Source organism: Equus asinus, chromosome 8 (genome assembly GCF_041296235.1).
Source record: "Equus asinus isolate D_3611 breed Donkey chromosome 8, EquAss-T2T_v2, whole genome shotgun sequence".
In the NCBI taxonomy this organism is placed as follows: Eukaryota; Metazoa; Chordata; class Mammalia; order Perissodactyla; family Equidae; genus Equus; species Equus asinus.
In genome coordinates, this window is record NC_091797.1 from 58,475,895 (window position 1) to 58,493,859 (window position 17,965).

Here is a 17,965-nt window from a genome sequence, read left to right on the forward strand (position 1 = left end):
AAGTGATTCTCTGGTCCCCCTCACTTGGCTGGGGTAGAGGGTGGGGGCAACCACAGCATTCCCATTGGGCTGATTCGCATTTATGATGATGCTCTTTCTCCCTCATTAATTTTAGACATTAGGGAGGGGGGAATGTTTAGAGCAAGGGTCAACAAACTACAGCCCAAGAGACAAATCAGGCCATTGCCTGTTTTGAAATAAAGTTTTATTGAAACACATATGTTCACATATTGTGAACCATATTTTCACATATTGTCTATGGTTGCTTTGAACTACAGTGCCAGAGTTGAGTAGTTGCAACAGAAACTGTACCCACAAAGCGGAAAGTATTTACTATCCATCTGGCCCTTCCCAGAAAAAGATTGCTGACACCTGGGTTAGAGAATCATAGTTGATTGTAATAAGACTGGTTTTGCCATCTCAAGAATTCCTGGTGGAGATCTATGACCCTGGTCCTGTGGAACTTAACACCCTTTTCACCTCTGTACTGGCTCTTGTCACTAATTTCAGGACAAGAGGCTAGATCCTGTTTAATATCCTGTTGCAATTGCTTAGATACACTTACACACACCCTTTGAAGTTTATCTCTTTGCTTAATAGTTTATTCTTTGGTTCATAGACTAAAGTCACCCATTTAAATAATATTAATTGAATTATTTATATCCAAGATTCAGTGTGAGTTTCAGAGACAGAGAACTATTTCCCACTCCATCCCTGAAGGAACTTATAATGTCTGAGATCTCTGAATAACAAAGAACTAAGCCTTGGCTTTGTCGACAGTCTTCATTGTACGTTTGTTTTCTATTTTACTAATTTCTACTATCTTTGTAATTTCTGTTCTACATTCTTTGGGTTTATTTTGATGTTGATTTTCTAACTTCTTAACAGGGATGCTTAGCTCATTAATTTTCAGCTGTCATCTTTTCTAATACATGCATTTAATGCTATAAATTTCCCCCTTGGCACTACTCTAGCTACACCCCCACAAGTTTTATTTTCACTATCAAAATATTTTCTAATTTCCATTGTGGTATCTTCTTTGTCTCGTGAGTTATTTAGAAATGAATTGATCAATTTCTATACATATGAGGATCATCTATTTACTGTTTAAACATTTCTTGCTTAATTGCTTTTTGGTCAAATATATACTCTGTATATTTCCAGTTCTTTGAAATTTGTTGATTCTTGCCATCTGGCTTAGTATGTGGTCAATTATTATAAATGTTTTAAGTGTGCTTGACACAAAGATTGTTGGTTACAGTGTTCTCTTTATGGACAATAAGTCAAATTTATTAATTGTATTTTTAAAAAATCTTAAATAGTCTTATTGATTTTTTTTTCTGCTTCTTTTATCAGTTAACAAAAGAATAGGTGAAAATCTCCTATTATGACTGTAAATGTGGCCATTTTCCCTTATTCTGTCAATTTTTGCTTTATACATTTTGAGGCTATGTTATCAGCCACATACACATATGAACAGTTATGTCTTCCTGGTGAATTAAACCTTTTATGAAATGACTCTCATTATTAGTAATGTTTTTTGTCTCAAAGAGAGCTTTCTTTCTGTGTTTCCATGGTATGTCTTTTCCATCATTTTACTTTCAACCTTATGGTATCCTTATATCCCTTTCCTTTTTTAGGGAGAGGGGTTGGGGGAGAAGATTGGCCCTGAGCTAACATCTGTTGCCAATCTTCCTCTTTTTTTTGCTCAAGGAAGATTGTCCCTGAGCTAACATCTGTGGCAATCTTCCTCTATTTTGTATGTGGGATGCCACCACAGCATGGCTTGATGAGTGATGTATAGGTCTGTGCCCAGGACCCAAACCTGCAAACCCCAGGCCACTGAAGTGGAGTGTGCAAACTTAACCACTATGTCGCTGGGCTGGCCTCTATCCTTATATTTCTGATGTAACTATTGTGAGCAATGTATAGTTTTTTTTTAAATCTTATCAGACAATTTAACTGGAACATTTAGTTCAATTACAATTAATATGATAACATATTTGGATTTAATTTGCCATTTTACTCTATGTTTTTAATTTTCCCACCTCTTTCTTATTCCCTTTTCTCTTGTTTGACTTAATCATTTTTATTGTTCTACTTTTTTTTTTTTTGCTTCAGTAGTTTGGAAGTTATATACTCTTACATTAATCTTCTAATGGTTACCCTATAAAATATAGCATGCATTCTTGACTTCTCAAAATTTAACATTAATGGAGGGGCTGGCCCCATGGCCGAGTGGTTAAGTTTGCACACTCCACTGCAGGTGGCCCAGTGTTTTGTTGGTTCGAATCCTGGACGCGGACATGGCACTGCTCATCAAACCACACTGAGGCAGCGTCCCACATGTCACAACTAGAAGGACCCACAACAAAGAATATACACTATGCACCGGGGGGCTTTGGGGAGAAAAAGGAAAAAAATAAAATTTTTTAAAAAAATTTCAACATTAATGGGTACTTTTACTCTCCGCCCAGATGATGCTATAGAACACTTAGCATTAGAATACTATAACTCTACCTAACTTTGAACACTATAACTCCATTTACCTCTTCCCAATTAATATGCTATGGTTTACTGTATATTTTAGTTGTGTATACATTTTTAAACTCATAAGACATTATTATTACATAGCCAATGCTCAATTTACCGTTTTTACTGATTTTCATTCCTTCCATTATCTCCAAGCTTCTGTCTGAGATCATTTTCCTTCTTTATGAAGAATATTCTAGAATTTCCTTTAGTGTGGCTCTGCTGGTATTGATTCTCTCGTGTTGTGGTTTTGAAATGTCCTTATTTTACCTTTGTTCTTGCATATTTTTTGCTGGGTACAAAGTTCTTGGTTGGCATTTATTTTCTTTTAGCACGTCGTAATGTCTTCTGACTGTCTCCTGGCTTCCATTGTTACTGTTGAGAGGTCAGCTGATGGTTGACCTCATGCTGTTTTGAAGATAATTCCAATACTCCCACCCTGTTCTTGTTTTAAGATTCTTTAGTTTGTTTTGGTTTTGGTTTTCTGCAGCTTAGCTATGGTGTCTCTGGGCGTGGAATTCTATTTGCTGAATTTCATAGATTTTAAAGTTCGCCTTTTTGCTTCGCATTTTAATATTTCTGAAGTCAGGATGGATCTTACAACTAAAGGCCTTTTATAGTAGCTGCCAGTCAGGCAGCAATTGTGATGTAATTATTATTCTCTGCACATGGGCAAACGAGGTCATGATTAAGCTTGAGTGACTTCAAGGCCTCCACAGTCAGCTGTTTTGGACTCTGAATTTTGTCCCCTGGCTCAGGGTTCAGCACACTATGGCTAGTAGTCTGGCTGCCTGTTTTTGCACATAAAGTTTTATTAGAACACAGCCATGCTCATTTTTTATGTATTTTCTATGACTGCTTTCTTTAAAACCTTTTTGAATGTTTTGTTGATTCTCAAAGCTTTGTTTCCACCAGAAGATCCTGATGGCTACATTAACAATCTCATTGATGTTCTTTTTTGTTATTGTTGCACACATTTTTTTTATTGTGGTAAAAGACACGTAACAAGAAATTTACCATCTTAACCATTTGTAAGTGTACAGTTCAATAGTGTTAATTGTATTCACGTTGTTTTGAAATAGATCTCCAGAACTGTTTCATCTTACAAGTTTGAAACTCTATACTTATTAAATAACAAGTTATCTTTTTCCCCTCCCCTGAGCCCTGGTAGCACCATTCTACTTTCTATCTCTATGATTCATAATTGCCTACTTTAGATACTCATATAAGTGGAATCACAGAGTATTCATCTTTTTGTGACTGGCTTATTTCACTTAGCATAATGTCCTCAAAGTTCATCTATGTTGTAGCACATGACAAAATTTCTTTCCTTTTTAAGGCTGAATAATATTCCATGCTGTGTTTTGTTTATCCATTTATCTGCCAATGGACATTTGGTTTGCCTTCGCCTCTTGGCTATTATGAATAGTGCTGCTGTGAACACGAGTATGCAAATATCTCTACTCTGACTGCTTTTACACTATAATTGCAGAGTTAAATAGTTATGATAGAGAACCAGAGACTATATGGCCTGCAACCCTGAAATGTTTACTATCTGGACTTTTAAGGAAAAGTTTTCAGACCTAGCCCTGTGAGACAGTTGATCCACCTCTCAGCTGTTTTTCCCATATTGGAAATCTCTAGATTTCCATTTCTCTAGTATCTTGGTTTAGCAATTCCTCACTATCTTGCTAGCTCTTGGATGCTATTAGAAAGGACATTTTTATATTTCATCCAGCTCTCTAGTTGTTTTCAGCAAGAGAGTTGGTCTGAATCACCTAGTCTGTTATTAACAAAAGTAAAAGTCAGGGCTAGTACCTTTTAATAAATTCCTTTTCTGTTTAAATCAGCCAGAATCAGTTTCTGTTGATTGCTGTTAAGAATCTTGTGAGATAAAATTTTTTTTCTACTTGGAAATATAAAAAAGATTCCACTTCATTGTTTCTTGAGAAAAACACCCAGCTATTTTGGATGTTTTATGCTGCTGGGAAAACAGGCAAAAAGAAAGATCATGATTTGGGCTAGAGTAATAGCACTGATGATGAAGGGTAAATGGAGTTTCTGCTGCACTTGAAGGGCTGAGAGGATTATGCTTGGAAGCTGGCTTCTGGTACTACCATGTACAGAGGTACAAGTTAATAGGAGCCCAGATCTGCCTCATCCTGCTGTGTCACAAAGGTCAGAGTTCCTTCAGGAACGATGACTTACTTGGTCATACCACCAGATGAAGTAGCTGAATCAGCTGAGATTTTGGGTGTCTTTGTTTGTTTGTTAGTTCATTGGTTTTTTGGTAACTTTTCATATTGATATATTTTCAACCTTACAGAAAGATTGAAATAATAGTACAAGGAACTTCCTTATATCATTTACTCAGATCAACCAATTGTTTAGCTATGTCTCATTTTCTTTGCCATTCTGTGTATGTGTGTGTGTCGATACATGTTTTGAAACATTTGAGAGTATGTTGAAGACATCATGCCACCTTACATACTAAACACTTAGGTACTTCCTAAGTACAAAGAAATTTTTTTATATAATCAGGAAATTTGACATTGACACAATTGTATTATCTAATCTATAGTCTATATACAATTTTTTTCTATTGTCTCAATAATGCCCATCTTATTTCTTATCCTTTTCTTTAAACTTCCAGTTTAGGATCTAATCCAGAATCATGTGTTGCATTGATTTTCATTTCTATTCAATCTCCTTTACTCTAGAACTATTCCCCAGGCTTTCTGGATTTCCATATCTTTGAAGAATACAGGCCAATTATTTAGTACAATGTTAATCAATTTTGGTTTGTTTGATAAGTTTTCTCATGACTACAAATTCAATTTATGCAGTTTTGGTAGGAATACCACTAAAGGAATGTTATGTCTTTCTCAGTGCTTCCTATCAGAAGGCACGAGTTGATTTGTCCCAATGTTAGTGATGTAACTTTGATCACTTGGTTAGGTGACGTCTCCAGGTTTTTTCACTGTAAAGTTACTATTGTATGTTTATAGTTAATAAGTAATCTGTAGGGAGATATTTTGAAGCAATGTAAATATTTCGTTTACTATCAAACTTTCACCCATTAGTTTTAGCAACCATTGATGATTTCCTAACTCCATCATTCCTTCCTTATTTATTAGTTGGCCTTTTACTGTAAAAGCTTTCCCTTCTCCTCCATTTGTGTACGCATATATGTATGTATATATTCATGTATAGATCCATGGACTCTTAATTTATTAGACTACAATTTATTACTATCATATCTATTTTGATGCTCAAAGTGTCTCAGATTAGCCAGTAGGAGCTCCTTCAGGGTGACTTCTGTGCCTTTTGATGTGTTCTCATCATTCTTTGAGCACTACCCTACTTTATGGTGCCACATTACATTGCAGACACATCTTCTACTTTCTCTGCCCAAGCTCTGGAACCAGCTTTTTCTTCAAGGAGCCCTTGACTGGCTGAATTTTTAACAAAGTCAAAGAATACATTGGCAAAGGTAAGTCCTAACATCCAACTGCAATTTGTGGTCAATAGCAGAACCACGGTCTCAACGTGTCCCCTTTGCAGAGAGGTCCTGGCTGACAGCCTAATCTAAAGGAGCCCTTCCACCTCCACATCTTGACCTCTATCACCTCTACCTGTTTTATTTTCTTCACAGAACTTTATCTCTATCTAAAATTATCTTGTTTGTTGGTATATTTTGTAATTTTCCTATCTCTTCAACTAGAATCTAAAAGATCTACCAGTCTTAATACATAGCTATATACCCATGACCTTAACCTGGCACAGTTTATTTGTTAAATACACAAATAAATGAGTGGAATCTTCCTACTCAAAAATCCTATGAAAACACAGCAATATTTCTCTAGCTCTATTTTATATTTATGGAAGTTTTTCAAATGACATTTGTCTAGATTCCCACCATTCCTTAGGAAAGTTTCTTGGTCACATATTCAGAAAGGAAAATTTCCATGTATGGTAATGACTACAACATCAGTGTTTTAGTAGATTTCCTACATTTTCAAATATTTCTCCCCAGCCTATAATGTAGTGAAATCCCTCTGTTGCTTTTTGTAACTGTTACCCCAAAAGAATTCGTGTTGTCACTGTGGTTACTCTTTAAGCCATTTTTCTTCCACTGGGTCATCTCTGATGCAATTGGAAAGTCTAATTCAAATACTTCCTCTTGGGTCCTCTGTGAAACCCACCACATGAATGCTAGTCATGGAGTTACCATGCCTCACCTGCTCAGAGGTATGTGGAAGCAAATCACCAATGGTGTCAAGTACCAGAGTTTAAATGTGTAGACATGGCAGTTACCAGTGCTTTTCCTCCTAGCTCTTCATGACCCATTAAACCTACTTAGTAAATTCTGAGAAAATGAATCTAAGTATTTATTTTATTAAATAAAACTTTTTAAAAAAGCCCTCTAAAACCCAACTTTTTTTTTTGAGGAAGATTAGCCCTGAGCTAACATCTCCCACCAATCCTCCTCTTTTTGCTGAGGAAGATTGGCCCTGAGCTAACATCTGTGCCCATCTTCATCTACTTAATATGTGGGATGCCTGCCGCACCTGGGATCACAACCAGTGAAGCCCGGGCAGCTGAAGCGAGTGCGCGAACTTAACTGCTACGCCACCAGGCTGGCCCTAAAACCCTACATTTTTGCCTTGTGTAAAGCTGGTGGCCTCAAGTTGAAATAATTCATTTTAACTAAACTTTCACTAACTTTTTCAACTATTTCTCCTAACATCCTCTGTTTCTGATCACATCATACCTGAGATCACTCCTAAAGGTTAACACTTGAGGCTGGTCATCAGTTTCTGAATTTGGTCTCCCTTTTTCAAGAACTCTTTACTTTTGAATCATTGGGCCCACTTATCTAATACAGCCCCCAGGATTCTTCCTGAGACGTAGGTCAGGCTTCCTGAGCTCACAACAGGACTCCTCAAGGTTAATCTTCTAGACAGCACCGTGCATTCCCACCACGTTCAAAGCTTGTAGGTGTTGCTCATGGAAAAGGGAGCATGGTCAGCTTCACTTCATACCCTCTTCCTCTTAGAGACATGACTGCTAGTCCTAGTGTCAAGGTCAGAACGTGGACCTGGGAAAGCGTTGACCTCTAGCGTCTTTCCTGGTGGCTTGGCCTCTTAATCCCTCAACCATCCTGGCCAGAAGGGGGAGTAGTTACAATAGGAACTTTCCAGTTCAGGCATTAATCTTCCCAAACTCCAACTATTTGCCTAATCTGTTCAGCGGGATACCTACTCCAGTTTCCCACTTGAAACAGGCTGCTACACTAAATTCTAACTGTTAAAAAAATTAGGAGTTGTGACCTTTTCCTCTCTCTCTCTTTTTTTTTTTTTTAAGATTTTATCTTTTCCTTTTTCTCCCCGAAGCCCCATGGTACATAGTTGTATATTGTTCATTGTGGGTCCTTCTAGTTGTGGCATGTGGGATGCTGCCTCAGCGTGGTTTGATGAGCAGTGCCATGTCCGCGCCCAGGATTCGATTTGATGAGCAGTGCCTTGTCCGCGCCCAGGATTCGAACCAACGAAACACTGGGCTGCCTGCAGCGAAGTGCGCAAACTTAACCACTCAGCCACGGGGCCAGCCCCTCTTTTCTTTTTTTTAAGATTGGCACCTGAGCTAACATCTGTTGCCAGTCTTCCTTTTTTTACTTTTTTCTTCTTCTCCCTGAAGCCCCCCAGGACATAGTTGTATATTCTAGCTATATGTCCTTCTGGCTCTACTGTGTGGGATGCCACCTCAGCGTGGCCTGATGAGCAGTGCTAGGTTGGCACCTAGGATCCAAACTGGTGAAACCCTGGGCTGCTGCAGCAGAGTGCACGAACTTAACCACTCTGCCATGGGGCCAGCCCTTCCTCTCACTTTTGAAATAATATGTGCAAAGAAAAAAATTTCAAAACTGAAGTCACCCATAATTCCATCAAGCAACCAAAAAAAGAGATAGCAACTGAGATTTTTTTTAAATGAGAATCTTAATATATTTTGATTTATATTTATTTTCCAGTTTATTATTCATAATCCAATAAAAAATATCTACCAGAAACCTGAATCAAAACTCCAACATCATGCACAAGAGTTAAATGTGCCCTTTAATGTTGGGAAAAACTCAAGGGTAGCTGCTGTCACTGCTACCATTTAAAATTGTATTTAGAATTTCTGCCAATGTAAGAAGATAAGAATAAATATGATGAGTAAATACTGAGAAGGAAAAGGCAAAACTGTTATTAATAGACAAGTACCAGAAAATGCAATACATTGAGAAACTATTGGAAATAATAAAAAAGTTCAGTAAAATCCACCTACAGAATCAAAATCAATTGTTTTCCTTTACACTATCAATAGCAAAATACTTTAAAAATCCCATTCCCAATAGGCACAAAGAATTCTATAAAATATATGACAATGAACGTAACATGGTGTGCAAGATGTACATAAAAACTTATGTATTAGTATTATTACTAATTATTATTATTAGTAGTAGTATATGTACTGTATTAGTGAAGGTCATACAAGAGGACCTGAATAAATAGACATATTGACAGCTCGATGTCAATATTAATCAATATAAATTCTGTGCAAATTCCATCAAAATCCCAATAGGATTTTTCAAGGAATTTGATAAGCTGTTTTTAATATTTGTTTACAGTGAATGAGCAAAAATAGTCAAGAAAAAGCTGAAAAAGAATGATAAGAGTCTCTCTGTTTTGCCACATATCAGAGATCTGCAGTAATCTTTAAAATATGATTTTGGCACATGCATAGACCAAAAGATCAATAGAACAGAACAGAGTCCAGAAAAAGACCCACAAGTATATAAGAACTTAATACATGATCGTATTGGCCTTTTAGATCAATGGGGAAAAGTTGGTATTGGATAATTGGCTTTCCTCAATAGAGTAAAAATTTAGATCCCTACCTGAAATCATATGACAAAATAAGTTATAGATAGTGTGAATGCTAAAGAGTTAAACATGGGGGATAAAACTACAAATATCGAAGAAAATATAGATGAATTTTTTATTATCTTTGGATGGGGAACATGTTACAGGTAAGGTTTTCCAGAAATCAGGCTATAAAATGGCAATTAGTGCGGAAGGGAGCACTTCCGATTCACTTCATATTTATGGAGGAAGAGAAGGAAGCAGAATTGAGTAGAGAAGTTGGGCTACGGTGCAATCACAATAATGCCTCAGTCCACCCCACCTGGAGCTCATAAGTTGCAATGGGCCCAAGTTAAGGTGAAGGCATTGGGCCCTTATAGCCCCACATCATCCAGGCATTGGGTGCAGGCTGACTCCAGACAGGATGTGATCTTGGGTGAGGTCACTCTCTTCAGCTGAGGGTAATTCTTGGAGAAGGCTGACAGTTTCAGTCCCGGGTAGATCCCATTTGTGCAGTGCTGCAACCACACTTGAGCAGCACAGATCAATTTAATCCTATAAGTTTAGGGAGCAGCTCCTTCAAGATCTGGTGAGTGTCTTTTCTTGGGGAAAACTTACGAAGGGAAGATTAGTGGAATGACCTACAGCTTGCACTATTGCAGCTTGTCCTGATGCTGTAACTGATACCCAGTGTCTCCATCCTCTATTTCCCTTAGTCTTCACTAGCACCTCTGTTGGTCTGGATGGCTTATTTGGTGAGGTGACCCAGACTCTCAGCTGAGGGTCTGAGCTTCTGATCACCATGTACTTCTTAGACTATGGCTACTGTACTTGTCATGTATTCTCAAAGTTGAATAAGGGAACAGTAAGAGATGCTTGAGTGGTGTATCTTGTAATGCCAAAAGGTAAGACAGTGTTCAAGAAAAAAAAACCCATAGCGATGGAGGACTGAGGGACTCGGAAGCCAACCCTTGGCTGAACTGGAACAATTTGAGAAAAAAAAACCTACTATTGGATTACAGCTCAAAGTATAAAATAAATATTCATGAGTCCATACTGTTATAAATAAATACATTGGGGAAAAGAGACAAATCTGTACAGAAGAATTCCAAATAATTTATGTAGATGCTCTGAAGGAGATGGAACATAACTCCCTGCTCCTTAGGTAGGGGCTGTGAATAGTCACTTCCTTCCAAAGAATACTGGACGGAAAGGGGAAAAAAGAGTTACTTTACAGTGGAGAAATGTGACAAACACTACTTCAGCCAGGTGACCAAGGTCAGCATCAACTATGATGACATCATGGTGATAGCATGTTTTCTTGATATGAGGTGGTGAAATGGCACTTTATCTTTGTGGTCTTCCTGGTCCACACCCCAAAATCAAATCTAATCATCAGAAAAAAGAGCAGATAAAATCAACTGGAGGGAAGGTTACAAAATACCCAACCAGCACCTCACAAAATTGTCAAGGTCATCAAAACCAAGGAAGTCTGAGAAAGCTACAGTCAAGAGAAGCCTATGGAGACATGATGACCAAACGCAATGTCATATCCTGGAACAGAAAAGGACATTAGGTAAAAATTTAGAAACCTAAATAAAGTGTGAACATTAGCCATTCATTCTGATCTTCTCTATCATTCCCAATTACTTTACCCAACACCCTACAAAGGAAAATTTTAATTATTTTTCAGTAGATGGGTATTTTTTAGACAGGTGTGTGGGTATGTATGAATGTATTTATTTCTGTCTTTTTAAATGCTAGGAGAATTACCTTGCTAACCATGCTCTTTAATGGATATTAACCAACCATGAAATAAAAATACATAATAGCCCCAAAGGTGGAAAACAATATATTAGTTTATTTCCAAGAAAACAACATAGAACATCATCAAAGACAAAGACAGATTCAGTAGTTTCAGGGCATCCCCATGGGCTAGCAGAAACCCACTAGCCCAAACACTACGCTCTTCCAATATTACAGTATTTGAGACAGAGGAGAGATGACCACCAACAGACATGTAAACATCTTCTATTCCAAAAGATTTCTAGTTCTACATGAGAAAGATCCAGTGTAAACCATTTCCTCTTTTCAGGTGGCGTCATTTAAATAATTTGGAAAAAGATGATTTTTAGACTATGCTGTTAGCTCTAGATGTGTTCCCCACCCCTCAACCCTTTACCCCCCAATACGGTTCCATCTTTTTCAGTAGCAGGAAAAAGAAGGATTTACTTCAAAGTCATTCCCTTTAAATATGATTAACATTCAACAGGCACAATTACAGAAAAAAAATCGTGTTGATTAAATGTATCATTAGTTGTAGTAACTGCTTTTCATTAGAATAAATAAATATTAAGGAACTCAATGAATTAGAGGAATACAAAAGTAGACTTCACATTTTCTGAGGTGACAGGACTTTTTCTCAATATTAACACTGAGAACATTCTTCAAACCTACCTCCTCTGGTATACTAAATATGGCTTTATTTCATCTTCTCTAAATAGTCCACCTCAGGAAATGAACTAAGAAGACCAGTAAGAGAATCCAAATTCTCAGAGAACTTGTTTCCTATGCTTATTATCAACCTCTCTCAGCCTCACTTAATTCATCTGCAAAACGGGGGTTATCCTGTGAACCTCCCAAGAGAGTTGTGAGGTTTGAATGCAAGGAGACATATAAAGGAGCCCGCAGAATGCCTAGAACACAGTAGGCTTTAGCTTCTGTCTCCTCCTTCCCTTTCCTCTTTTAAATAATCTCTGATTTAAATCTTGACTTGTAATTACTGCTATCCTTGGCCCAATATCACAATCTACAACCCTGCAGATGAATAGATTAAAATACAGCCACTCTGTAAGACTCTCTTAGAGCGGCCTTTCCGTTAACATTATTACCAAGATATGTAGAGTGAAATAGCTTCCATGCTACTTTTCCTGCTTATCTCAGCACGTGTCTGGTGTATAACAGACACTCAAGAAATATTTATTAACTGCATGCTGAATGAATGAATTGGATGAGTGAGCAGACAAGGGATAACTGACAGAGAGGCTCAGCCACAATTGAAAGCTCTTAAAAGTCTAGACATTCTAATCAGCACCAGGCATTGTAGGGTTACTCAGAGAATACTACGGAGCTGTGAAAGCCTCACAGGATAGAACTTGGGCTCCATTTTGCAAGTAAGATAAGTTTGGTGGGGGTGGAGGGCGGTGACCGAAGAGGAAGGTGATTCATTCTGAGGTGGTAGAGACTTAAGACTACATCCACGCAATAGCACCTTTCTTCTAGGAATATCTTCATTCTGAGAGAACTTTTCAGTCCTCTCAATGAAACGACAGAAGGAGGATCAGAGCACATTATGACACATAGTCGAGAAATGTTCTGTTTCCCTGGGGTCCTTTTACTGAAACAGCAGGCAGTGACTGATATCTGAGAGCACATCCTGTCACCTGTTAAGGACTTCAGATTCTGTACAGAACTTTAGACACAGTAAACTGAAAACGTTAGTGTTGAAACTCAGGAACGAGATCTAGTCCTCAATTCTAGTTGCTCAAGTTCTAAAGGAGATTGGTGAATTACTCAGAAAGCTGTTTCTATGCCTATGTGTGGTTGAGCAAAGAGGACTGGTACCCATTTATACGTGGCTATAGATCTGTTATAAATGGTTCCTTCTTCAAAAAACCCAGTTCTTAATTTCCTAAATAGAATTATCTACAATTTTCCTTTTCATTAGAACATCTATATATGATGAGTATCTGGTGTTAAGATCTGACGGCAGCTAAATTTATCATTGATCAGAACAATAGATTGATACAGAGGGGACCACCGGGGTGGCCAAAGTTCCAGGATGGCTCTGTGCAGCCATCCTGTGAGCATATTTCACAGTGTCCAGTGGATGTCGTAACATAGCATAACGTAGCCAGGTCCTGAAGCATAACCTTCGTCCCGAAACTGTTACTATAACCAAGGCAAAATTCTCTCACAAAGAAGGGCTCTCCTTCCCAACTGCAATTCCCCTTCAATCCTGAGTTGTAGGCGATCAAAAATACCAGCTGGGCTGTATGGCAGTTTCACTCTGATTTAGGGTCCTTTCTCGAAGCCTCAGTTCTAGGCATTCCACAGTCAGGGGGTATGTAGTAAGCTCAAACTTGTTGGCAAAGAGGCTTGGCGAATTAATCAACCACTTTAAGTCACCATTTCCATAGATACAAATGCCATGTACGTAGTGGCCTGCAAAGGAGAAAACAGGAAACAGTCAAAACATCCTTGTTTTCAAAAGTCAGGGTAGTGAACTTGCAGTGAACTTGGTCAGGCCTCCTCCCTGAGCTCCGGGAGGCTAGCTATCCAAATGCCTACTTTCTATCTCCGCTTAAATGAGTAACAAACCTCCCCAATATAACATGTCAGGGCTGAACTCATTAATCCCCTCCAAGTTTACCCCATCGTAATCCACGGCAATTCTATTCTTCAGTGCCCTCTGCACTTCTCTCACTCCCCTGTCAGCGATTCTGTCGGCTCAACCTTCCAAATAGTAACAGAATTTGACCACTTTTCACCACCTCCACTACTACCATCCTGGTCCAGGCCGCCTCCATCTTCCTTTCTAGATTCTTACAATAATAACAGGTTTCCACTGCCTCCACCTTTGCCGGTTAGTATATTCTCAGCACAACAGCCAGAGTGATCATTTTATTTATTTATTTTTTTTTTAAAGATTTTATTTTTTTCCTTTTTCTCCCCAAAGCCCCCCGGTACATAGTTGTGTATTCTTCGTTGTGGGTTCCTCTAGTTGTGGCATGTGGGACGCTGCCTCAGCGTGGTCTGACGAGCAGTGCCATGTCCGCGCCCAGGATTCGAACCGACGAAACACTGGGCCGCCTGCAGCGGAGCGCGCGAACTTAACCACTCGGCCACGGGGCCAGCCCCCAGAGTGATCATTTTAAATGTAAGCAGAATATGCCTCCTCTGCTCAAAATCCTCTAACGGCTTCTCATCTCATGCGGAGTAAAAGCCAAAATCCTAGCAATGGCATTCAAGACTCCTCAGAGTCTAGCCCCTTCTAACTTGGACTTACCTCCCGCCACTTGCTCATTCACTTATAACCCTTAACGACTCTTGCTCATTCACTTCAGCCACTCTGGCCTCCTTGCTGGTCTCAAGCACACTGGGCACACTCTGCCTGAGAATTTGTGTTCGCTCCTTGTCCTCTGGACCACCCCCTTCTCCCAGACATCCTCAAGGCTCCCTCTTACACCCCAGGTCTCTGCTTCAAGGCCATCTTCTCAGTGAGGCCTTCTCTGACCTCCTTTCCTCCTTTCCCGATTCATTTTTCTTTGGCACTTATTACTAACTGATGTATTTATGTATCAGTGCCACGAAGGAAAATAATATTTTGTTCATTGTATTTCTTTCCAGACAATTGTTTATTGTCTTTCTCCCCAGACTAGAATATAAGCTCTTGAAGAGCTGAAATTTGAGATGATTTTGTTCATTTCTGTGTCCCCTGCATCTGCAACAGTGCCCAGTAAATATTAGGTGTTAAGTTAATACTTGTTGAATAAAAGGATGGAGAAGGATGAGTGGAGAGTGAGTGGATGGGTAGAACTGAGAAACATCAGGGGGATGGATGATGGCTTGAGCTGGGAAAAATGCCTCTGGAAAAACTGTGGAGATGGGAATTTTCACTAGAATAGGAAGTTTTGTGGGGTAATGGGTTAGAAACAAGAATGGTAGGAAGTTGGAACTCTTTTCCAGAGGTTTCTTGGCATACAGTAGAACTACTGCGGTTGACTGACTGAAAACAGATGAAAGGGTTGGGCCTTTTTAATCCTATAAATATGGAGAGTCATTGAAGATTTTTGAATAGAAGAATCAAATGATGAAATTGCTGTTAGCAAGATTGATTTTCCTGCACTTTGCAGGCTATGTTAGAAACCAATCAAGAGATTGAAGTAATGACTTAATGCAAACCAGAGTGCTCATTCAGTTAATGATTGCTGTGAGTGGGAAAGGAAGGGTATTAGAGGCAGAGCACGGAGGGACTGACAGGACGTGGTGATTCATTTGATGTGTCTGGGAAGAAGTACAAGAGAGAGTGAAAATCACTGGGGAAAAGAGCCAGGCTGGTGGAAGTTAAACAATAACTGGGTGGTGAGAAGAACTGAATGCCTAGGCAGCATGAACATGCTTAAGAAGATGGAAGTTGACAGGAGAGAAGACTTCAGTCTGGATCAAGCAAAGGAGGCAGAGACAACTTGGTCCTCAGGATAGAGGCAATCAGATCTGAGATGCTGAGAATGCAGGAGAGTAAGGGGATAATTTAGGAGGACCCACACATGACTGTGACCGCAAATGGTGGCTTTGGTTGTGAGTACAGGTAACTTTTCCTCTTGAAACAAGAGGGAACAATGAGAGAATGGTCTGAAATCTCTAAGACAGAGGAAAAGGATGACATGACAAAGGAACTTATGGGGTAACTGTGATGAAATGTCTTGAAAGTTCTTCCTAAAGTTGACATTATCACCTTTTGAGAGTGAAAAGGCTGTTTTAGCATAAGAGTGAGAGCTTAAAGATGAACAGGAAAGTTGAAAAGGTGTATGCTGGAAAAGGCAGCAGGAAAATAATGAGGTGAATAAAAGAAGTAGCAGGCAGGAGGGTCTAGCTGAAGTTAGATAGCAGGTCCCTGTGGTGGGTAAGTTTAGGACAGTTCAGTAACATTCTCCAGCAGTGTTCTGCTAGGGAAACACAAATGGCAAAAAGCAGATGGTGCTAATGATTGAGTGTAGCAATTGGGCTTGGAAGGTCAAATGGCAAGGGAACTAAAATGTTACTGAGAAGAGCACCGCACAGTGGCTCACAGCACATAGGCTGGACAATGAGTTCTCAGAAGGAAACTAGTAGAAGGAGGAAGCCAGAAAAGTTGAACCTCTGGAAATCTCAATTATAGAAAAGCAAACACATTGAAAACAACAACAACATATTTAGGTGCAGGGATACAGCAATGAACAAACTGGTCAAAAATCCCAGCCCACTTGAAGCTTCTGTTCTGGGGATAAAGACAATAAGGATGCAAGCTGGTGAAGGAAAGTAGCAGAGATGACAGAGATTGTAATCAGAGATGGGAGCTCCAAGTTCAAGACCATAGAGCTAGAACAGTGCGCTGTGATTCTGAGGGCTAAGAGGGCTCATAAAGTAGGGACACACTCTTGGGTCTGAACAAATCCTATTACTCCCAGCCAAGGGGAAAGGGTTCAGGTTGTATTACTGACTTGCTGGTTTGGCATGCAATGTTCCACCTCCTCTGGATTGGGCCTTTCTCTTCTCCCTATATGGTGGTTTGAGGGACGGTTTTTATGCTCTGAACTCTATAAGGCTGTTAGCTGTTCTTTGGCATAACAGGCATTAAGAGAAGAAAAATGAGACATTGGCCTGAGTGAGGCTTGGGCTACCCAAGCTTTGTGCCGTGTGTAGGTTCCTGGCCAGGGGCTACGGTCATGGCCCCTACCTGTCATGTGATCAGGAAAGGTCCCTAGAAGAATGCAAACCTACCAGCCTATACCTTCTCTACTGGGAAAGGGTCTGAATACAGGTGATGATAGGGAGACCGCCGGTAAGGGCTCTATTTGTGGGGGTGCGCAGCTGATGCACAGTGGAATGGGAGCTTCTGTGGCAGGGGAGGGCTGGAGCTGCCGGGTAATGACATCACATGGGTCCCTGTTGTGGATGTTGAGGTCCTCCAGTATTACAGCTGGAGAAGAGGTAGAGAAGCAGATCAGAGGATGCCTGCAGTGGTCCTAGAGGGAGGGTGATAGGGGTTATGGAAGGATGTGGAAAAGACATGTCCCGAATATTGGGACCCTGACTGATGGTGTTGGTCCATTTTCTAAAGAAGACCCAGGAGATCAAAGGGCAAAGCAATCTCCCCCCATCCTCCTCCTTCCACTAGGAGGGTAGGCTGTGATGAGAATGCAAGCAGGTGGCATGAGCCACTTCTGGGGAAAATGTGGGCTGCTTAGGTAAAGATATGAATATGCTTGAGAATGGACTGAAATTTCTCTACCGTGACATGAGGATGTTGCTGTCCACAGCGGAAGGGGACTCTCAAGAGACAGACATGAGAAGGAGGCTGAGAGTAATGGAGAGCCGTAGAGAAGCAGATTTAGAGGTTTTCATCTAAAATATTAGGTGTAGAGGAGATAGACTGATAAGTGAAGCCACAGATTGAGTGGAATAACAAGGCTTTACCTTGTTATCACAGGAAGAAAGGTCAAACCTCCATATTCACTCACTAGTTCATTTGCTTGATCACTCCCTGAATAAATATTCCTTGCATGCAGTTATGGGCTTACTTGTGTCTCTCCCCCTAGTTTATACATTGAAGTCCTAACCCCCCCAGGGCCTCAGACTGTGACTGCATTTGCAGACAGGGTCTTTAAAGAGGGAATTAGGTTAAAATGAGGTCATGTGGAGGGTCCTAACCCGATATGACTGGTGTCCTTATAGAAAGAGGAGATTAGGACACAGGTAGACAC

At 39.7% G+C, this 17,965-nt stretch overlaps 1 protein-coding gene and 1 non-coding gene across 9 annotated transcripts in view; one reads left to right on the forward strand and one right to left on the reverse strand.

The window, feature by feature from the left end:
* Positions 1-17,965, forward strand: part of LOC106833242 (uncharacterized) — a 68,780-nt gene that overhangs the window by 45,323 nt on the left and 5,492 nt on the right. Inside the window, exon 8 of one of the 2 annotated variants that reach the window (XR_011505216.1) lies at positions 5,922-6,025. The exons of the other annotated variant lie outside the window; for it this stretch is intronic. This is a non-coding gene — a transcript (uncharacterized protein). The remainder of the gene's footprint in view (positions 1-5,921; positions 6,026-17,965) is intronic. 2 annotated transcript variants of the gene reach the window in all.
* The window catches only part of GCNT2 (glucosaminyl (N-acetyl) transferase 2 (I blood group)), an 87,081-nt gene continuing 80,644 nt past the window's right edge, over positions 11,529-17,965 (reverse strand). For all 7 annotated transcript variants that reach the window (XM_014844634.3, XM_044773249.2, XM_014844646.3 and 4 more), the window contains one exon: positions 11,529-13,664. In XM_014844634.3, coding sequence (XP_014700120.1) covers positions 13,474-13,664 — 191 coding nt within the window. In that variant the 3' untranslated portion in view covers positions 11,529-13,473. The remainder of the gene's footprint in view (positions 13,665-17,965) is intronic.